Source organism: Lissotriton vulgaris, chromosome 6 (assembly GCF_964263255.1).
Source record: "Lissotriton vulgaris chromosome 6, aLisVul1.2, whole genome shotgun sequence".
NCBI classification, from domain to species: Eukaryota; Metazoa; Chordata; class Amphibia; order Caudata; family Salamandridae; genus Lissotriton; species Lissotriton vulgaris.
Genome location: NC_141694.1, coordinates 992,058,218 through 992,081,266, shown reverse-complemented (window position 1 = coordinate 992,081,266; position 23,049 = coordinate 992,058,218). Strand labels below are relative to the sequence as shown.

At 46.9% G+C, this 23,049-nt stretch overlaps 1 protein-coding gene across 15 annotated transcripts in view; it reads left to right on the top strand.

Annotated features, from left to right (window-relative positions):
- The window catches only part of LOC147708315 (protein 4.1-like), a 1,681,744-nt gene that overhangs the window by 932,054 nt on the left and 726,641 nt on the right, over nt 1-23,049 (top strand). For all 15 annotated transcript variants that reach the window (XM_086927035.1, XM_086927031.1, XM_086927029.1 and 12 more), the window contains one exon: nt 4,107-4,182. In XM_086927035.1, coding sequence (XP_086783161.1) covers nt 4,107-4,182 — 76 coding nt within the window. The remainder of the gene's footprint in view (nt 1-4,106; nt 4,183-23,049) is intronic.

Below are 23,049 nucleotides of genomic sequence, written 5' to 3'. Positions count from 1 at the left end.
AAGCGGGCCCTAAGTGAGGCGGGCCATGGTGTGGACCACAGTCCTCCACACCACAGAGGCCCCAGGCTCTGGGCAAAAGTTACAGCAGCAACAACGGTGGGAGGGCACAATGCCCCGGGGGCTTCCAAACCCGTGGGAAGCAGGTCTGGGGCAGGCGCCCAGATGATCTGTTATGCCGGCGGCTCAACACCACTGCAGAGCCCCGAAGTCACCGGGGGAAGCACTGGGGGGGCCAGTCAGTGGCTCGGCGGTGGGGCAGTCCCTGACGGTAGTACACCTTGTGGCTCCCAGGCCTCCCAGCCCGCTCGATCAGCACTCAGGCGAGGCCAAAGGGGAGCCCCCCCTCCTCCCCGCTCCAAGCCTCCTCACACCTCCGGGGGCTAGTAGCAGCCCCGGTCGCTCCAGTCCACTGGGCAGGGTCCGCTGATTGCGGCAGCACCGCAGCAAATTCAGGGCCGGCCTGCGGATTCCACAGGCCCCCCGCGGCTCAAGCAGGATGTCAGTAGAGGGGGGGGGCCTCACCGCAGGTAGCGCGCCCTGTCCCGAGCCTCTCCTCACCTCTGGGGCCCTCAGCAGCCCTCGATCGCAGCAGGTCGCGGCGGCAGGATCCGCTGGTGCGGCGACGTCGCAGCAGGCACAGGGCCGGTCCCTCGAGAGTCCCACGCCGCCTCACAGGCCCGCTCTGGACGTCGGTGTGGAGCCGTCACAGGCGCCGCCCGCCGTCGGCGCCGCGCCGCACCTCCATGGCCGGGTACAGACAGCAGCCCCAGGGAGGTCTTCGTTGGCTGGCGGGGGTCCGGCAAGGAGCAGGTCGGTCAAGCGGCTCTACCCGCCCGACAGGGGCAGGGAGCCAATCGGGCAACCAGGACTCGCCGATGGGGGCCTCCCCGCTCCAGGTAGTCTCACCAGCTCAGATGGGGGCCGCCATGTTGGTTTCCTCGCGGCCAGGAGGGATCGGGCCAGTGGGGGCGTCAGCAAGCCCCGGGGAGGCAGTCCGCGGCACCAGTGAGCACAGGGCAGCCAGGGGAATCCGGGCATACAGGGGCTGTAAGTCGATGGCAGCTGGTGAAGGCGGATGATGGATGGGGGGTCCGGAGCACTCTTAGAGTGCGGCCACCATCTTGACGCTCAGGCCATGCCCTCCACAGTATTCATCTTACATTCATAGATGAATATATCCAAGTCATACAACCCAAATCCATTGGATGCAGCTGCAACATCCCACCAAGGAGAACTTCTGGACATGTTTAGTCTGCACCCTGTCAGCAGTAATAACCTAGTCTTGTCATGTCATGTCATAACGGATCTTGATTATAATGGTAACTAGTATCCAACACAATTTATTTAGTTGGAAATTGGTAATTTAATGTCTGAAAAAGTGCCTAGAGAACCCATGATCAGAGGGCATATCACTGATGGACTTGGAAGTAGAACTTCAGTTTTAAGCCCTGAAGTGCCCAGGACTGAGTGTCAATCAGACTCTACCGAAATTGTAAATGCTACTAACACTTTCAGTCGCTCTGGCTGCTTAATGTAACTGTGGTTTTCCTACTGCTTCATGCACACATTGCATAAAAGCACATTTTTCTCTTTGTCTGTGCTTTCCAGAGCATATTTTTTTAACTTGCATAATGACTTCCAGGGACTGATCTGTAGTCTGTAAATTAGCCCTCTGTTGTGAGCAGGAAGAGGAATTAATGGTGAGGTTCTAGCAGAAGCAGCCCATCATTAAGGGTGGAGGATCCCTCCCCACCACCTTTTTTCCAAAGCTTGAAGAATGTCTATCAGGCTAATGAAGGTCAGGCTGACGGGCAGTCTTTATGTTCGAGTCAGGCAACATGGTATTGTCCATGCACTAAATGCACAGGCGCCTGGTTTCCCGAGTTGAACTTTGCCCAGCTGAAGATTTCAGTGACCCCTGAGGAAATGGCCTCCTCAGTCCAGCACAGCACTGTGCAGTCCTTCCTCCCGTGATCATGGGACATATCACCAATAGATTTGGAAGTAGAACTTCAGTTTTAAGCCCTGAAGTGGCCAGGACTGACTGTCAATCAGTGGGGTAGGGATGGAAATCATACGGACCCCTTCCCACTCTTTGACGAGTATTTTTTTTTTATATTGGTTGCGTGTAAGTATACATGAAAGTATGTGTATGTGTTCCTGTGTGTTGTGAGTGGGTGTGTGCGTGTGATGAGCTTGTATTTCGGGGTATATGTGTCCACACATGTGAATGGATAGGTATGAATGAGTCTGCATGTAGATGAGTGTGAGTATATATGTATGTGTGATTGTGTGGCCAGTCCCCATGCTCAGACGCATTAAGGGCCGCCACTGGACCCTAGCATGACCGCCCTCACCAGCAACTAAGCCTATGATCTGGGGGCGATTTCTTAGTTTGGCTGAATGGCAAATGTGGCGGACACATTATACAGCTAGTGCAGCATAGTCAGAGCCCATCTTTGAGCCTGTGGGTAGCACATGGCACATTGTAGTTTCTTTCCAAGTGTAGGAGTGGTTTCCCTTTCCTTCTGCCAAAACTCCTCTTCGTGTCTTTGACACCCTTGTGAAGTGTGAAGAAGTAAGTGGCAGTACTGATTGAGATGCACGTCTCATGATCCAACACTTTATGGTCTCAGTTTCCCTGAAATAGACGACACCATGACTGTTTGCAAACCACATGTGCCGGGAGAGTGCCTGTGCCACTCACTAGCTTCTTTTCAGTTTGGAGAGGAGCCCATCATTTGTATGCATATTGAGGCATCCCGACCCTAGCAGGCACAAATTTCCCTCTGGCTGGGAATGGCAAAGAAAGGCTCATCCTTCGACTAAAAAATAACCTGCTCATTCACATTACAAATTGGTCCCAGCAGTGGCTGGAGAACGTAGGTTCCCTCAGCAACCATGTACAAACTGTTAGCAACACAGTAGGCCTGTCAAGTTCAGCAATGAGTGTGCTCTTGAAGCATGCCTGCATCTTGGGAAAGCTTGTCATAGTACCCGTGTATCCTGTTAGTGGGGAGGAAGACTATTGTTTACTCTCTTAATGATGGCACTGCCACATTTGCATGCAGCACATCGGCACGTGGCACCATAGTGCGGTCCTTCTTTCTGGGATCTCTGTTCCTGGCGGAGGCGGCAGTCTTGCGTCATACAGAAGTGGGTCCGACCACCAGCATTGTAAGATGTTGGTGTTCGCACTGCTACCGATGACCTGTTGGTGACCCTACCGCCCGGCATACAAACCGGGCCCAGTACCTTTGTCAGCGATCTTGTTTACCACGATATTGTGGCATTGAACCATTGTAGCAGTTCCTCTTATACACCCTGCTGCATACCGTCCTAAACTGCACAACCCCCAGTGCTTCCCTAATGACCAACGCTTAGGGATCCCCAGATTGTTCGGAACACGCAACAGCCGCTTGAGGCCCACCTCTCAGTGCATCCCCAGAGACTCACCATGTCGGTGATCCCCAGAAGCTCACCTCCCAGTGATCCCCAGTTGCCCACCTCCAAGTGTCCTTGCTTCATACTGCCAAGTGTATCCTTAAGACACACTATCCATTGCACTTCTTGGGCACATCGCCCAGTTCTCCCCAGAGGCCTGTAAACAAGTGGACCCCGATTTATATCACCCAGCACGCCCAGAATTTATTGGGCAGCTTTACCTAGAGGCACATCGTTCAGTGATCCCAAGAGCCACGCATATGTGCCTGTACACATGTTCACCGTGTGTATAGGTGATTGCGTGTCTGTGATTGAGTATCTTCATGTGTATCGGTTTGTATGCATATCTTGATGCACTATAATGCAGAGCCAGAACTATGGCTTTGGCATTGCTGGTAAGATTCAGATATTAGTCTGCCTCGTGTGCAAATTTAACAAAAACTGACCATAAATTACATTTTGTATACAAAGTGCAGTATTTATTTTAGAATCTGAATGACGTATACTCGTAGAACTAAAATCAGCATTAAAATTATAATTAACCTGAATTGGCTGGCTATATATATTTAGTTTTTTATTCATTACAATTTTAAATGAATGTTTGATGTTAAGTCATTTTTGTTGAGGCTTAAAAAGTAATCAATTCCTGCTGACAATTTCAGGTCTCCCCTGGCTGTTTGGCTTCAACGTGAAGTTTTATCCGCTTGATCCCTCAAATCTGACAGAAGATATCACCAGGTACTGAGTTGATTAATTCTTCATTTGTTATATTGTACTGATGATCTACTGTGCTTTTGAAGATTTTATTTCAATGCTGATTTATTGTTACTGGTATACAGAGCCCACCTCAAATAGAAAATGTCTCAACACTTAATAGTAAAGGTTATTTGGTTGCTGCATATATATTACTCATTATCAATTCAGTGTGGATGAAAGACCTGAGACTCCCCTATATGTATTATCTGCAGTTTTTAGACACGTTTCTGCAGGTTGGAATTAATCTACTGCGGTTTCAGAAAATGATGTCCCAAGTCGCTGATAATAACTGACATCAAGATGTAAGACTCGTAAATCATCACCCACTGAAAACGTGCCCCGTTTCATGCCCTGGGGGTTCTTATATTTGACTGCTAACCGCCCCTCAGCCAAATCTCAGGTTTATTTTATTTAATGCTTCAATTATATCCCGTTCAACTTCAATATGTAATGTTTCTAATCATGTGTGACTCAAACAAATTGCAAAGAAATCTCTAGAAGCCTCACAGCCCAACAACAATATGCAACTAAGTTTCTATTTGAGTAAGGGCATCACTGGTACAAGCTGAAACTTTTCTTCATTTAGTAATACTCACACATGAACCTCCTTAATGCATTTCTAAGCTTTAGAAGATTGGAGTCCAAGTGAATTTGTAGAGAGAAGGAGATCTACAACTGGGTTGCAGACACTGAGAATGCTCTTACAACTCAAGGTTTTTCGCAAGGCTGAAACAGTTGAAAGTGATAATGAACTGAAGCCTAGTTAGCGAGATGGAATGAATCATTTTATGCATGATTACATGTGGGAGTTCTTGGCTCTAAAGAGAATAATGTACTGGTCACATTAACTTAGATTGAGTCCTCTCATTGACAGGGAGCCAATGAAGGAAAGTGAACATAGGTGTTATATGGCAGCGCTGTTTAAGTTTTTGCAGCCACGTTTTAAATAATCTTGAGTTTATGAATGGCCTTTTTGAACTGTCTTAATTGTGTCCGTTAAAATAGTTTGTCTTGCTGCTGTAAAGTCATGCATTGATGTCACTTTAGGAGAAAAAGCAAAGAGATAAAAGCGCTATAAAGTGTACAGCCGAAAAAAGCATGACTGTATTACATTATTAATGTTTAGGGTCGTGGTGAACCTTTTCTTAGTGTAGAGGGATACATTTTTTATATGTTTCATTGTTTTGAAAGTAGCACAGGTTCTTTAGGATATACATTTTATTCTCATAGAATGTACAGTTAAGGAATTTCAGTCTTAGTGCCTTTGAGTTTTAGTATACTTTGACATATTAATTTATCCACAGCTTTGAGACATTTCTGACTTGAAGGCATTGTCACTTAAGGATTTATGTTTTCATTCAGTCAAACCTGGGTGTCATCAGCATACTTGTCAATTAAAATCACCAATGATCGTATTTATTCCGAGTCCTAGCATTCCTATTCCTTATAAAGTGAGCATTGCCATGACCAACAGACAGAATCCACTTACTCGATCCTTGAAAATCATATTTTTACCAAATACACCTGGGGTCTTTTATACAAAGCCCTGTTGGTGAAAAAGAAGGTTCAGATTGTACACTTAGAGGTTTGTAGGCAGGGCTACATTTTGCAGTGTGACTGATGCCCTAATAAGTCATATTGTAAAACATATATTCTCAGGAGGTTGCTAAACTTCCTGGTTCATAGATAATGAATCAAGAGGCCTCAAATCCCTGAAGATAGGCTCAAACTAAGGAATGGAGGTCTGCAAGAAACAGTAGAACTCAATTCTTTAATTGCTTCGTCTGCGTGATAGCATTGATTTAACAGCAGCTTGTGGTGTTGGTTTAAAATAAAATCCTAGGAGAGAACTTGCTATTGGGAGCATGTATTCTGGAGCTTCCCCTGGACAGTTGATAACTACTCCTGAGGTTACCCATAACAAATCTCAGATGGGAGTCTTTCACTTGTGTATCAGTTTCTACTCCAAATTGATGCAAACTCCAACCATTTACATTTGTGACTCACCAACAAATGTGACCCACGTTTTTTCATGACCCCCTGCTATTCAGGAATGGTTTCAGAAATGTTTTGCAAGCCCGAAAGACTTTTCATTGCAGCAGGATTGTGTTTGTGCAATACTGCAAGGTAATTTGAATTTACAGAGCTTATGATTATGTACTTAGCAGACTTTATGACTGCAAATTTGGCTCCTGGGTCCCTAGCTCAGGTTCTTTCCCATAAAGCGAGTTTGAAATCGGAACCATCAGCGTAGCACATCTTAAGGTATTAGGCAACCCACCACTCTTGGAGTTATCCCACAAAGGAGCTCCACTTTCTTGTCCATCTTCAATGTCCCTGCCTTTACAAAGCAAGAATGTAGCAAGGTGGGACACCAACCTCAGTTACGGTGTGTAAAACAAAAGAAAGGTGACTTGGGTAACAGCACTTTGTGACAGACACAAAAGAAACCAAAGGAAAAAGAAAAAACTGAATAGGCAACGCAGGCCCTTACATGAGAAGCAAAGAAGCCATGAGGCCACCAAGCACCTTCAACCCACAATTAGACAGTAAGGTGTTCCGATGCTGCCAAGATGCAGAAGTAAAACTTTGCCATGAAAAAACCCTCAAAAGCAGCACACGTTCAGCAGAATGACCCAGAAACGGACTAGGATGAACACACACCAAACTCCCTATATACCAGACAAACCGTAACATAGCGGAGTGCCTCAGATCTGTGATAGTACAATCAAAAAAGAAAAAAGGGAACCGACTAACCAATAAGCAGCAGATCAAGAAAATAATTGTGTGAGGGCTCTGCATAAGGCATGTTTGTGGACCTTCAATGTGGACTAGCAAATATCTTGAAAAAAAACAAGCAGAATAAAAAACCTGTGCAAAATAAAAAAAATATGAAGACACCCCAGACATTCAAATGTGAACACCCTAGCACATACGCAATCTGCCCGGTGACTGTGACTTACAGTGGTCTTACATGGCGAATTGAGCTTAGTATGAAAAATTGGTTCCCAATAAGTTGTCTTAGAGAACAAAATTCCTTGATAAAGCTCATGAAGTTTGAGCCGGAGGGAAAACCAGGTGGGCGCAACACAGAATGGATTATTAAAACTCATAATGTGAAGAACTTAATGATTATCATTTGAAATAAAATAACATTAGGCTGCAGTCTAGAAGGTTATCTGAAGCACGGCAAAAGGACAATGTTTATGGTGGAAAAGCAGAACCCTACAGCAGGAAAATGTCTAACTCATTCTGTACCATACCCAAAGAGATCGCACCCGAAAAAAAGCACAGCAGTAGGAAACCTCAAACCAACCAATTCACCTGCACCAGACCCGAGGAGAGCCAAAAGGTGGTTCAAGATTGAACAGATGAAGGATTATAATGGAAATCCTTGCACCTTATTGACTGTGTAAAGATCAGTGTATATGACAGAGACTGCAAATTCCTTACCTTAGAATTATCCCCATGCATAAGACTAGATCCAAAATTGTTTTGTGAGCAGTACACCTTCACACCGGTATGTGGCATTGTTCGGCTACAGGTGGCGATGTCGGCGTCGTTCACACCGGAAGTGATGTGCGCTGTGCCTAAATAGGTGCCTCCCCAGTGCGCTGAGGTCAGTTCTTTTCTTTCCATACCATGCCGCATATCCAGAGAAAGCTACCTCGAGTCATTTCATTTCATAAGGCTTTATTCGGAACAAAAGACATGTCCATAAAAGCACACATATAATAAATACAAACCAAACAACAGTTAAAATACAATTAATTTTACAGTTCGATCAATATTTAAAAGAAAGCATAATATACAAGCAGGGACAGAAAAAATAATTAAAAACTCATGCTTTTCCTGACACTGATTGCTTTAAGCAGGAAAGTAGCAGTGTAAAAACAAACATCAGGATGGTGCAGATTAAAAAGCAATTTCATAGAATCATGTACTGTTCGAACACCAAACTTGACAAAATAGGTTTTAAAAAAGTTTTACAAAAATTCCTGTACAATTGACACAGCAGAAGAAAGTGCATGGTGCTTTGTGCAGAAGTGTTGTCACATGAACAAGGACCAGCAGGGTGCTGGTTCGGGGAAGGGAAAGCAACTAGATTATGCACGATCCCCATCCTTAACCTTGTTAAAATAAACTGATGGGAAGCTCTTGTCACTAGGGTCAAATACGATTGGTAGCCCCCTACCTCGAGTCAATTTTTGACTAAACTTTTTTGACTTTTTTCAGTCTTTTTGAAATGTTCTTATGGTGTGGCAGGATGTCCATCAAGAAGGCCGGCTTCAAGCCCTGCAACTACTGTCATCTGCAGATGTTGGTGATGCACCTGCTTCTTGTTTGACTCTGGTGCCTCAAGCACAACTATAAAGCGATCTGCGCTGACTGCCATGCCATGCACCCCAAGGACTTGAGGGAGCATTCTCTTAGGCCCCTTGCCGCCCAACATGTGACAACATGACGGTCATGATCCCGGTCAAGAGGAAGGCGCAGGGACTGGCCGCAGAACCCAAGATCCTCGTCGCACCCCAAGTTGTCAGGTAAGTCCGACAAACGCAAGAAGAGTGAGAAGTCGATGAGGTCTTCAACTTCGCCCCGCCTGTCAAAGTCATCCAACCAGATGAAGGAGCATCGTCATTCGATGCCTGGGTCAACAGTTGAGCCTGGGTCTACTTCGCGCCTCCCTGAGTTTCTGGAAGTTGGTTCGACCCCCCCTACCCCCCCCCCCCCCCCCCCCTCCCTACTTCGTGAGTTCTGTGAGGCCATGCACCTCATATTTGCGCTGTCCATTCCTGCTGGCGCGTCTAAGGGCTCCACTGGTTCTCCGCTGACGCTCCACCCCTGGCTCCAGTTGTTCCCATTGGATTCACGGATGAATCTGGACTGGTCTGTTTCATACCACTAAACCTTCCCTAGCGCCTGTCATGATGCAGACCCTCCTGGCGGCGCTGTCTCCATTCTCATCCCCGACTCTGACACTGAGCCAGCGGGGTATCATCTTACACCAACTGGAGCCATGCCTTCCAGGCCAAACCGTGCAGAGGGGCTCCTGTGAACAGGACGATTGCCTGCCGCCGTGCCCCAGGAGACAACAATAGCCTACTCATGAACCCTTGGTGGTCCAAGACTCCACTTCCTGTGTAAATCCAGGTGCATTCCCTATCACCCCACCAGATAGGGATTCCAAGAGGTTGGATACCTTAGGGAAGCAAATGTTTTCTTTCACCAGCCTGGCACTGGGGTCCGTGAACTTCACATGCTTTTTGGGCTCTTACTCCTATTCCTTGTAGGATTCGATTGCCTAGGTGCTGCCTATGGTCCCAGAGAAAGTCCGGGCCAAACTCTCTCAAGCTATGCCTGATGGGAGAGATGCAGTTAAGTTCTCGGTTTGATGTGGGCTGAACATGACTGGTTTGCTGGGCAGAGCAGTTTCTTCGTTTGTGGCCATATGACTCCATGCCTGGGTGACAACAGTTGGCTTTTTCCGGGAATGTCCAAGAATTGTTTATGGACATGCACTTTGATGGCTCCCGTCTCTTCGAAGACAAGGGGGACTCACCACTGGAGCGCTTCAAGGATAGCCGAACTACGGCCATGTCTTTGGGCCTTTCCATGGCCCCAAGCCAACCTCGATCTGCCTTTTGTGGCCATGAAAGGAGCTTCCATTCCCATCTTTACCATCCCAGCTACTTCAGCTCACAAGCTTCCCAGCCCCTTTGTGGCTGAGAACGCAGTACCCACTGACTGTGGACGTCGGGCAGCAAGAGGTCAAGCCAGTCCACCACTCCTCCGGCAGCTGCACCCTCCAAACCACTTTTGTTTGCCCTCTTACCATCATGGGAATCCAGTGGGAGACAGAATACGCCATTGTTTGCCTCGTTGGAATTCTATAGCATCAGACTGCTGGGTTCTCCGGCTTTTTCCAATAGAGCTACTTCCTCCGCTTTGTGACTACCCCTACACCCATGCCAGCCACTTGCCACAGACTGACGGAGGACCATCTCTCCTCGCTCTGCCAGGAAGTGATGACTTACATTGGCCAAGGAATCCATAGAGAGGGCGCAGAGGACACCAGTCGGCTGTAGTTGTTAAACATGTGTGAAAAGTCACCATTAGAAAGAGATGTCAACCTAAAAAGGGAAATCTGAAATGGAGACTACACATGAGCAATTTGACGCTCTCCCCTTGACCGTAAAGGAGACTGATTACTATAGCTAGCCACTCTAAAAGCATGTAAAAAGCATAGCATTATTCAATATAAAACTTTAATAATATAAGCAAATTCGAAAGCCATTAAAAATGCCAACAAAAAATCCCTGCAAACTACTAAAAAAATCAATAAAAAACAATTTAAAAGCAAAAAAGCAGAATTAAAAAAGTTTGAGGCGTCCGTACTACAGTACAGTAGCTCCAAAGGATTCACCACATGCATAAAGTTTTTTGGGTTCAGGAGGGCACCTGCATCCCCAGACAGATTCACTGTAGCCTGAAGAGTAAGTTGCAAAGAATAAACTTGGCAGTAGTAGCCTTATTAACAGAAGCTGAAGAGAGCAGTGCCAGAAGTGTAGTCTCAGACAAGGAGCCAGACGCCATAGATGGTGGAGCTGAGGCATCCATTCAAAGTGGCACACACAACTCATAATAAGCATCCTGTAGCAGCACAAAAGAAATATTTGTTATGTTGTAAGTATTTAGTCAAATCAAACATTTACCCAGAGGTGTCAAGGCGCTAAATATTTCCATGGCAAACGGTTTTGTTTTATAACCTGCAGTGTCCAACTCAATTGCAAAATTGGTCTTAATTGAATTTGACCTTGTAAAAGGGCAGGCAGGTCATTTCAATGAATAAATAAGAGTAAACAATGTAGTCATGCCATTATAATCAACTGCTTATGTATTTTCTAAATGTTCATCAATTTGTTGCAACCCTTCAGCAACTTCTTGGGAAATCTTCCAAATCTCATTATAAGTTGCATATATGAAACGCTTAGAATGAGATCTGGGACCTAATAAAATATCTTGCAAATCCATGTTGTGAGAATAAAGAGGTAAGTGTTGCTTAACCATGGACAAGCTAGAGTATTCTGGTCATTCTTAGCATAACTTACCTACACTATAAGTAGTTACTATACCCGAGTGTTGTAAGTCGTCATACCGAGGGTCTGGTCTGCTGAAAATTAAAAAAAACAGGAATGGCAGCCATTAGTGTCAATGAGCCACACTAACCCCCCATCTGAACTGGAAAATAAAGAGTAGTATGTACCATTCTACACCATTTCACTCAGCTGTTCAGTGAGATTATTGTACTGTTAACATTTGTCAAATCTTCCATTAGAGGGCATGCTAGGTGTATTTAAAATCCAAGGCACATATTCTGTTGTGTTTTAAAATATAATTTGTTGAAGGATCAAACAAGCCTGAAATAAAGCATCAACACCCTGGATTTGCAAATGTCTTGTACCCCAAATTAATTTTAGATCAATATTGTTGTTCTAATAATCATAACCCAGTTCAGTCAGTCAGTCAAATTAACTTTATTCGATTCGTTTAAAATCATATAAAGGACATAAAAAGACATTATTATATACAAGTATACAGGATCACTCCCTTGCCTTCCGCGGGAGCTCGTAGCCTCATTCTGTTTTTAACTCCCTCCACTCTCACTTTGCAGCGCTTGTTCGCGCTTTTTAATCCACATTTCGCTTACCTGCCTCAGGGACCTTGCCCTCGTCCCTCCCTCCCGCGCAGCCGAGCTTGACGCTGCCGCGGCATCACTTCCCATCGCCTGCCGCCTTCAGCGGACGCTCCCCCGGCCACGCCCACTTTTGGCCACGCCCCCCTGGGACGCTTTTTAGGAGCTGATTACAAGCTCGCCTCTAACAGGATCACTCCCTTGCCTTCCGCGGGAGTACGTAGCCTCACTTGGTTTTTAATTCCTTGTACTCCCACCTTGCAGCGCTTGATCGCGGCCACGCCCACTTCCTGGCCACGCCCCCTTGGGACGCTTTTAGGAGCTGATTAAAAGCTCACCCTCAACAGGATCACTCCCTTGCCTTCCGCGGGAGCTCGTAGCCTCATTCTGTTTTTAACTCCCTCCACTCTCACTTTGCAGCGCTTGTTCGCGCTTTTTAATCCACATTTCGCTTACCTGCCTCAGGGACCTTGCCCTCGTCCCTCCCTCCCGCGCAGCCGAGCTTGACGCTGCCGCGGCATCACTTCCCATCGCCTGCCGCCTTCAGCGGACGCTCCCCCGGCCACGCCCCCTAAACTTCACTATTAATCATGTGCCTCCACCGTTCGCGCAGCGGACGGGCGCAGCGGGCGCGCCGTTTGCGCGCCGAAGGCGCGCCTAAGGCAAGCCCGTCTGCGCCCGTCCGCGACGGGCCGGGACCAGGGGCCACAGACTCCGCCCCTCCTCTGATGTATTCTTCTGCCCAACTTTCCTCCTTTTCCGCTACTACCCCCCTCTCTCTTTCCACAGTCAAACATTTATCTTTGCACGGTATTCATGTCCCCTCCCCCACTAGCCCAGTTTTGCCCATTTCCCCTCCCTTAATCTCTTCCTCGCCTCCCCTTGTTCGCGCTTCCCCTGGTTTCCCCGCTGCCTCTGCTTTTCTTCTCAACACTCGCTCTGCTATAAAAAATCAAACCGCTCTCTTTAACCTTTTGGACACTGACTCCCCGGACTTCCTTTTTCTTACTGAGACCTGGCTCTCCTCGGATTCCCTCCCTGACCTTCTGGCTATTCTCCCTAGCACCTATTATGCTCTCCGCGCTGACCGCCCTGATGGCAAAACTGGTGGTGGAGTGGCTATGATAGTCCGCCGCTCCTTGCAATTCCAGCTCCTCCCGCATCCTAGCATCCCTGGTGTCGACTTCCTGGTGGCCCGCTCGCTTAAGCTTCCTGTTCCCCTCACGGTGATCCTTCTGTATCGCCCCCCGCAAAACATGCCATCATTTGTGTCTACCCTGCAGGACCTCCTGGCCACTTTGGCTGTAAATAACTCCTCGCTACTCCTACTCGGGGACTTCAATTTTTGGCCGGGTGACCCGAGGGAGGACTCCTCTTCTAAAGACTTTTCTGCCACCCTTCGTTGTCTTAATTTCCTCCCTCATGTCTCGGCCCCCACTCACACCCATGGCCATACCCTGGACCAGATCTGGTCCTTGCGTTGCAATCCCTCGCTTAATTCAATCTCCCCCTGCGTTTGGTCTGATCATTTTTTGATCTCCTTTTCTATCGACCTAGGCCAATCCGAGAAAGCCCCCTTGCCCAAAAACATCTGGGCCCGGAGTTGGAACAAGATTGATCTTAACGATCTTTCTTCCTCTCTGTCTTCATCGGCTCCCACCCTGACCGACCTCTCTGTGGAGAATCAGGCGGATGCTATTAACATCTGGCTTTCCTCGGCCTGCGATCGGGCTGCTCCACTCAAAAAGATCCGATCTGCTCGCCCCCACGACGCTCACAAGTGGTTTTCCAGCGACCTCAGATCCCTGAAATTAGACCTCAGGCGCTCTGAGCGTCGCTGGCGCCGTAACTATTGCCCCACCCTCCGCCTCACTTACAAGGCCCTCTTAAATACTTATAAACTGGCCATCTTAGCGGCCAAATCCAAATACTTTTCGGAGCGTGTAGCTCTCGCGGCTAACAAATCACGCGAGATATTTTCACTGGTGCGCAGTCTCGCCACCTCCGACCGTGCTAGTCTGTCCCCCGCTCCTTCTCAGTCCCTCTGTCATTCTCTGAATGATTATTTTATCAATAAAATAATCACCATCATGGCTAACATTCCGACTGTATCTCAACTCAACTTACCGGATCATGTCCTCTCTTTATCCTCTGTTCTGGATCATTTTACACCCATTTCACCTGAGCTCTTCCGTGACCTTCTTGTAAAGGTCAAGTCCGGCTCTCCGGCGGATTGTGCACCTGCACGGATCCTCAGAACCCTATACACCTGCTGCCCCACCCCTCCTTTAACCCTTCTTAACTCTTCCTTGGCTCTGGGTTCTGTCCCCCTCTTCTTCAAAACTGCCATTGTGCTTCCTATCCTGAAGAAAGCTGGCCTGGACCCCTCCCTCCCATCGAACTTTAGGCCGATCTCCCTTCTTCCCTACCTTGGGAAGATTCTTGAGAGCTACGTAACATCTTGTCTCTCCAATTTCATCGAGGAAAATAACATCCTGGCCTCTCACCAGGCTGGCTTCCGACCAGGCCACTCTACCGAGAGTGTGGTCCTTGCGGTCCTGGATGAACTGAAGGGGAAGGCCGACAGTAATCTCCCCCAGGCCCTAGTCCTGCTGGATCTGTCCGCTGCGTTTGATACGGTCGACCACGCCATTCTTCTCGACCGTGTCAGCGCAGCGGGCATTCAGGGCACTGCCCTCTCCTGGATCGCGTCCTTTCTTCAGGGCAGATCACAGGCAGTTCACCTCTCCGATTTTGCTGCACCCCCCCTCCCGGTCACTTGTGGGGTTCCCCAAGGTTCCTCCCTTTCCCCTCTTCTTTTTAATCTTTACATCCGCCCCCTTATTTCTTCTCTTCTCGGTCTGGGGGTCTCTGTGTATAACTACGCAGATGACCTCCAGCTCGTCTTTGATCTATCTTCTCCTACTCACTCTCTCCCCAAGTTCAGCTCTACTCTTGTCTTTATCTCCCAATGGATGAGCTTCAATCATTTGAAGCTCAACCCTGACAAGACAGAGCTTGTTCTCACTGGTGGCCCCTCTAATCCCTGGTCCTCTGCTCATTGGCCCCTTTCCTTCGGTCCTCCCCCCTCCCCAGTCCCCACTGTCCGGACCTTGGGTATTAAGATCAGCAATGATCTTTCTATGCATGCGCACATCAGTTCCGTCGTTTCCTCCTGCTTTCTTTCCCTCCGTCTTATTCGAAAAATGTCCCGGTTTTTTTCTGTTGATGCCCTCAAAGCCATCATTTCTGCCCTCATCACTTCCCGCCTGGATTATGGTAATGGCCTGTACGTAGGCATCCCGGCCTACGAAATCCGCCGGCTCCAGGCCATCCAGAACCAGGCTGCCCGTCTTGTTTTCCGTCTTCCTAAGTTTTCCCACATCACTCCCGCCCTTAAATCCCTCCACTGGCTCCCCGTTCACTTTAGATCCCAGTTCAAACTTGCCTGCTTGGCTTTTCGGGCGCATGCCCGCTCCGCTCCTCTCTTCATTAATTCTTTAATCTCTTCTCATGCCCCTTGTCGCTCTCTTCGTTCGTCTTCCCTTTCTCTTCTTCACGTCCCCCGCTTCCGCAAATCCCGCACCGGCGGCACCCGCTTCTCGGTGCGGGCTCCCCAGATTTGGAATACTCTCCCCCTCTCCATTCGCTCCATTCCCATCTTTTCACACTTTCGCAAAGCTCTAAAAACTTTCTTCTTTCTTCAGGCTTTTCCCGACTAACTTCCCCCGGACCCCTTGGCTGACTTGGATGTGTTCCTTAGCGCCAGGAAGCCGCTTGGCCGCAGTGCGCTCTAGAAATACTTCTTTCATTTCATTTCATTTCAGTAAAATACAATTAAACAATTTCATTACAATCGAATTCATATGACATGATATTACAATAAAAACAGTTTAAGAATCAATAAAAGCAGTTTATACACAGGGGATTACAAAGTTCTTGCGTCTTCTTGATCTAACCGCTGCCACTAGAAAGTTTGCCATAGAGAATGTGATGCATATATTTCCCAATGATTGTAAATAAAACATGGCTGGTCTCACCTGGGAGAAGCCAGCTTCCCTTAAAACAGGTAACAGATATTTTTTCTCTGATCAGAGAAGAAATCGCAAAACATAATAAAGTGCATGGTGTTTTGAACTGGAAAATTGTCACAAGTACAAGGTGGTGCTAGCTCTGGTTTTATCCAAGAGTTAAAATTGCCCAAATAAAAGTGAATAAGATTAAACCTAAATTTCGTTAACAGAAACCTATGAAATGAGTTTGTGACAAAACATAAATAAGGTTCAAGTGCAGGTGAGTGAACTAACAAATAATGACGTCTAACTGTGGGCTTTAACAGTTCTGATTCTTCTCGCAACAATCTTTCCCTTACCATAAATTGTTTTTTAATAACATCCACATCCTGTTTTGTAATGCCAGAGGGGTCAGTAAATAAATCTAGTCGTCCCAGGTCATTAAAAGATTTTTTTAAGTAGGCCAGCCATGGAATTGTACTGCTGTGCTCCAGGCTCATCACATCCTTCATAATCATGTGGTTTAGGGTTAATTCTGTGTTTAGCCAAGTCTTGAGCCAGTATGTTAAGGGCGCCAATCTCAACCTATCCTGGACGTAGTCCAAACCTACCTCCACATGAATGGAAAAAGTTGGTGTTGATTGAGGGAGGCACAAAAGAGAACGTAAAAATCTATTCTCTGCCAACTGAATTTTGTCCAAGCGTACATAACCCCATAAAGGCGCGCCATATAGTGCCACAGGGAGGGATTTGCTGTTATACACCTTTAAGATGGATTCCATTGGTCTATGGCCCAGCCTTTTGGCGAAACCCAGAATGGCCATTGATGTCCTTGTTACCGCTAGGCTTTTGGCCCGTACCTGAGGTCCCCAGGTACCCTTGCTGTCAAAAAGCACACCAAGGTAGGGGAAGACGGGAACACTAGAAACTACCTCTCCTTTACACCAAAATGTTTTCACCATGGCCTTTTTCTTTAGCAGTCCAACGACCATAGTGTGGGATTTAGTGGCATTAACCCTCAAATCAAGCTGGTCCATGAAGGAGCCAAATGCATCCAGCAGCTGTTGGAGACAAACCCCAGTACGTGCTATAAGTACTGCGTCGTCCGCGTATAGGAGAGCAGGGATCTTAACTTCTCCTACACGCGGAACGTATCTCGCTGCCCCCTCTAGGTGCTTGCCTAGGCCATTAATATAAATTGTAAATAGCAGGGGTGCTAGTATGCAGCCCTGCCTAACACCCCACTTCGAATTAAAGCGGGTCGTGCATCTGCCTTCTTTTGTCACCCTCACTGCAGCAAAGAGTTCCCGGTGGAGAGAGGCTATAAACCCAACCAAGTCCTCATCAATCCCCATCTTCAGGAGGGTTTCCCATAACTTAGACCTGTTGACCAAATCGAAGGCCGAGGAGAGATCCATGAACGCTAAGTACAATGTCCCCTCCTTGGCCACCGTGTACTTAGAGATCAACAGGTGTAAGTTTGAGCACTGTTCAATCGTGCCTCTTTTCTCCCTGAAGCCGTACTGGATGTCGGCCAGACCCCCACATCCTTCCAGACTGTCCCTTAGCCTTGCCAAGAGGACTCTGCCCAAGATCTTCATAGCAGAGTCCAAGAGAGATATGGGCCGGTAACACCCTGGGTCGTCCCTTTGGCCCTTTTTAAATATGGGAACTATTGTGGAAGTCACCCATGTAGTTGGGGGTGGGGTACTGTTTGCAGCTATAAACACATTTGCCAGGATACCAGCCCATAATTTCGGTGAATGTATATAGAAGTCAGCCGGTACCCCGTCCGGGCCGGGGGCTTTGTTCCTGGTGGTTGCACAAATTGCTTTTTCAACCTCAGCACTATTATAGTGTAAAGGCGTGGCCTCCGAACGGGGCGTGTTTGGTGGGTGGGTGGAATTGCCACTGTCTCCATAAACGGAACTAAAGTGTGCTAACCACTTCTCATCTGGGATGACGCAGTCCGTGTCTGGGTTGGGTGACTCAGAGAAGTAAGGGTGGTTAATTACAGCCCAGAATTGCCTGCTGTCCCGCAATATATCGGTAGATGTTAAGTTTTCCCATGCCTCCTGTTTGATACAATCCTGTCTGCTCTTAATGGCCTTCCTATAGTCTTTTCGCAAAATTGCGACCAAAGCCCTATCTCTAGGATTTGCTCTAAGAGCTGATTTTAAGGATTTAAGTGCTTTAGAGCAAGGGGGATCAAACCATCTACAGTGTTTAGATTCTCCCTTGAATCGTGAGGTTAGAAGAAACTTTACTGCATATTAACTGAAAGGCATCCATGATATCATGGCCTTGTGAGGATGGGTCTAGACAGATCGTGATCTGATCTTTTATCTGCGGACCAATGTCAATGTAAAAATCACCAGGGACCACATTCGCCCACTTCAGCCGTCTACCCTGGTCCGTTGAGCGTAGAGCAGGTCCATGTCTGACCTGACCTGGCTTAGGGCCCATGGAATCCCCCCAGGCCACAACCAAGAGGACAGGATTGTGATCACTAAAGGGGGAGGGGACAGTACGATAGGAAATAGTTTGATTAAGAATAACAGGGGTCACAAAAATATAGTCAATGACGGTCCCAGGGGATGTCCCCTTAAAGGTTGGTATTCTAGTTTCCCACTCCCTCAACTTAAATTCAAAAAGATTAAAATTGGCCAGGAGGTCCTCCAGTTCCTCACCTGCCTTAGTGTGCTCAAAGTGAGGACCCTCCAAATCCAATGTCTCCATGCAATCAATTACAACACAACTAAAATCACAGGGATGAATGTTAAAATCGCCCATTAACACAAAATCATAACTAGTATGAGTGTTTTGACTGACTAGATTTAAAAACGCATCCAATCTTGCAATATTATCCCCACCATATTCCTTGTTCACAGAATTATAGAAAATAATAAACAAAGTACTCTTTGAGGACTGATTTTCCTTTCTACAATTAAACAGTTTGGAGAGTCATATTTAATCTGTTTCGGTGACCCGTTGAGATTGAGTGAAAAAAGAGTCAGGAGGCCTCCCCTTGCTCTCCCTGCATTACTAGGGCTTGCCGCTACAGTAAAACCTGCGAAACCATCCAACCAAAAGCGGGATGTCATGTCCCACGTTTCCTGCAAAGCAATGACGTTGTGGTCTGAAATGAAGCTAACCCATTAAATGTCACTCATTTTCGAACTAATGCCTGCGATGTTCCAACTGAGTATTTTACAACCTACATCCCCAATTGCCCTACTTTCATCAGTGGTCGAGGTTAACTCTGCGATTGGTAGTCAATCCATATCGTCTAAGCCAGACAGGGGGGGGCGTAATGGTTACTCAAACTCAGCCCTCCCTCCTTGATTATATCCTGGGAAACCTGTTGTGTCATTATCAAAGGGGCAGTTGGGGCTGTTGCTGATTGTGTCTGAGTGAACTCATTAGCATTTCTACGTGCCACTGCTGCCCACATACCCTGCCATCTGGCCTGATAATTGATTTTGGGTGTAGGGTAGGTTGGGGGTTGGTAAAAAAAACCTAAGGGAACTGGTCTCAGATGGTCCCCAGTTGATATCACCGTACCAACCCAAAAAAGTCTATCAGCCACATCTGCCCTGCAGAAGTTTAAAACCACGCAGTCGCCATCTGTTTTTTTCGGTTGTTTGCCGATCCAGCCCACCCTCCTTGCGTGAATAATCATGTCTGCTATGTTCTCCCCACAGCATTTCTCAGCACACCAAAACTTCGCTTTGGCCATGAGTTCCCTGGTTGATTCCCATTCCCCTTCCCTAAGAGGGTCTACCCCAATAAACACCACCACCAGTGGAGACGCCTCCGGTGGGAGGTTAAGTTTGTATGAGCTTGGGGTGACCCTTCTCAAGGGCGGTAGGCACTTCTGGGGCAAGGCCATTGGCTCGGATGCCACAATGGGAGCATTAACCAAGGCCTGCTGAGGGACTGTGATTACAACCTGAGGCCTGGTCTCTTTATACGTGATTCCACTTGTGGGGGGAATGGTAGGTAAGTTCCCCTCTAATACCATGCCCCTGCCCGCTTCCTCAGTTTGGTCCTCACTAGTTAATACTCTGTTGGAAGGTAACGAGTGTACGATTCTATCAATGAGGGAACATTTCTTTAGAAGACCTTCCAGGCATGTATTTAAGGTGTCCACAATGTCTTTGGCGATACCCACCAGGAGTGGTTCAATCCTGGCCACGAAGAGTTCCTCTAGTTTGTCCTCCAAACTGTCCGACTTATCAACAATAGCTGGCATGGTGTTGGCTTTTTTCCCCTTCTTGCGATTGTTTATCTTTGGGGCCAGCTGGGGGTGAGCACTTGGAGGTGTAACAGATGGGGTAGGCACAGGTTCATCGACTGGTTGGGCAAGGGGGGGGGGTTAACAATGGTCACAAGGGGTTCCAGAGGGACACAGGATGAATTAGTCGGAATGGGAACTACAGCCTCCGCTGTTTGCAATGTTGCTATTGTTCGGGGGGAGTTCAGTGCGATGGCGCGTTCTTGCTCGGCATTGGCAATCTCCTTTGTTAGTTCCCCCACTGCAGAGGAAAGGTATGAAATGATAGAATTTGAATGCCTAGGCACCTTAGTATTTTTGCCACCCTCCTCCATAGTCGAGTTTTTCTTCCTCTTCCCATTTTAGGTGGTAGATGTTAGCGAGTTGGCCCGGCCCGGCCTCCTTCGGCCCCGGACGGCCACAGACGGCCCGCCCTCTGCCCGGGCTCCGCCCGGCGCCGTCCGCGCGCGTCTGCGACGCGGAGGAAGCTGTCCGCTTTAGTGCGCCTCCGGTGGTGCCAAACAGGAAGTGGGCGGTGTACTCCCAGGGCAGGCTGGGAGCTGTAGTCTCGACCCTGCTCCGCGTCCGAGCGATGCCTGCAGCTCGGCGGCGGGGGAGACCACAGCGTACAGTACAGTCATATTGTAAATGAACACATCAGAAAAAATGAATTTTGTTCGTGTCAGCATATTTTTGATGCTTAGGAAGGCATAAGCCTATATTAAAATGAAACTGGGTCTCTGGGCACATGACAAGAAAAGTAAGGAAGCGTTTTCAAATATTGTTGGAGACTCCCCACAGATGGTGTTGGGCAGTGTTGCCACTGTGTATAGTTAAAAATAACACATAGTATACTTGTTCTGTGTAAATAATGATGAACATAGTGAAGGTAGCAAAACATTTCAACATAGTTTGCAGATCATATACAAATCCTCATTTTCAAATACCATTTAGGATTCCAATTCAGATTACATTTCTGAAACAGTTGCAGCATCCCATTCATCTGAACCTGAAGTTATTATATCGTCCATAGCAATTGGATATATGGAATTTGTAAAATTTCTGTAGGACCAAAAATGTCATAGGGAACCATATCCGAAACAGTACCATCATGGACAGGAAATGAGGTAATGTTCACAAGGGATAAGTTTCTTCTGACCTTGTGTGAGAACAAGTGGGGCATAAGTACTTCAGCTACCAGTTCTGGAGAAGAATATTCTTGGAGATATTGTTCATTCAACAGCAGAAAAAAACACTAACAAATACAATCCAAAGGAATAGCAATAAAACATATCCAAAGGTAGGACCATGGAAGCATCAAATAAGTTTTTTTCAACCAAAACCATAGCTCTTGTGCACCATGAAAAATCATCAATGACGACAAAGTAACCAGAAGCAGTCTGCAAATAACAGGGACCTCATTAGGCAAAGGAGAGCAGGTTGGTACCTCCAAAGGCGGTTGATAATATAGAACTGTGTTGCTGGGAGCAGCAGTAGAAAACTGTAAGCCCATATCAAAGACATTAGCTGCGTTGGCATTAGTAACAGGCACAAGTGCAAGTTCCACATCAGAAGACCCCAGCTGGGGAGAAGGTAGATTAGGACTGATTAATGCATGTAGAGGGATCTCTTGCAGGGCAAGGAGAGGATATATGGAACTACCCAGATACCCTCGTGGAGAACTGACAACGTGGTGTAACTTGATTAAATCAATGAAAACTTGTCTTTTCTGTTTACAACCAGCAAGCAGTGGCATAATCACAATCTGAGTACCTTAAACAGCAAGGACAGGCACCAGTGCATGATAGGATGGGCCAAATTATTTTACGTCTGTAATCTTCTCCCGTCCCAGATCTCCAATTTTAGGAATCCAGCAAGAAGTCACTGGTTGTTCCTTCACTTTGTCAGTGGCTGAACATTTAAAATTCACATTTCAGCACTCATCTCTGAAGTCTTGTATTTCCTTTAAGACAGCGAAACTTTCATCGATGTCAAAGTCTTAGGGTTTTCAAGATCTGGAACATACATCTGGACCCAAAAAATGACCTAATATAGGAACCAACCACCCAAAGTTCTTATAGACAGATTATTTAAAGCTGTCTGTTCTCCATACAGGTGATAATCCAACTATGACCTGAACCTAATACTCTATCTGTTAAGCACTGCTTTAAGTCACAGTACTTTTGCTGCACTATTTAATTTCCCTCAGGATGATGGGGATAGGAATTATGCACAGCAACACCCTGGGTGCCTATGGTATTCAGGTAAGCCCTAGAGGCAAAGGTTGGTCCCTCGTCTTGAGTGGAATGTTGATACTGCATATGTACAGAGAAAGACCTGCTAATCTTTTATAATAGTTCGAGCATCAGCCTATTTCAGTTGTTGCACCCATAGACTTTGAGAACATGAATCAACAGCCAATATTATAAATGTCAACACACCATCCGAATGGAGTGGTTCACAATGATACATATAGACACGTTGTAGTGGTTTTCTAAAAATTAAACGGGCTATCTATGGTGGCTGGACAATGATAGAACCTTTAATTTCTTGCCTAATGTCTCACATAGTACGTATTTGTTTTGTCTCTTTATAAAGACCTTGCCACCAATATTGTTCTGTAACAAGGAAATTGTAGCTGCCACACTAGCACGTGCAGACGCTAATTCTTTATATGCAGCAATTAGAAGCTCTCACCTGCAGCCTTGAGTTGAGTTGAGTTGAGAGGGAATTCGTAGAGCGCTACTTTGCCCAAGGGCGTCAAGGCGCTAGAGATGGAATAAAGAGCTGTTTGGTGAAAGAGGGGAGGGGAAGATCAGTGGTAGGCCTGCCTGAAGAGCCAGGTCTTCAGAGCCTTTCGGTAG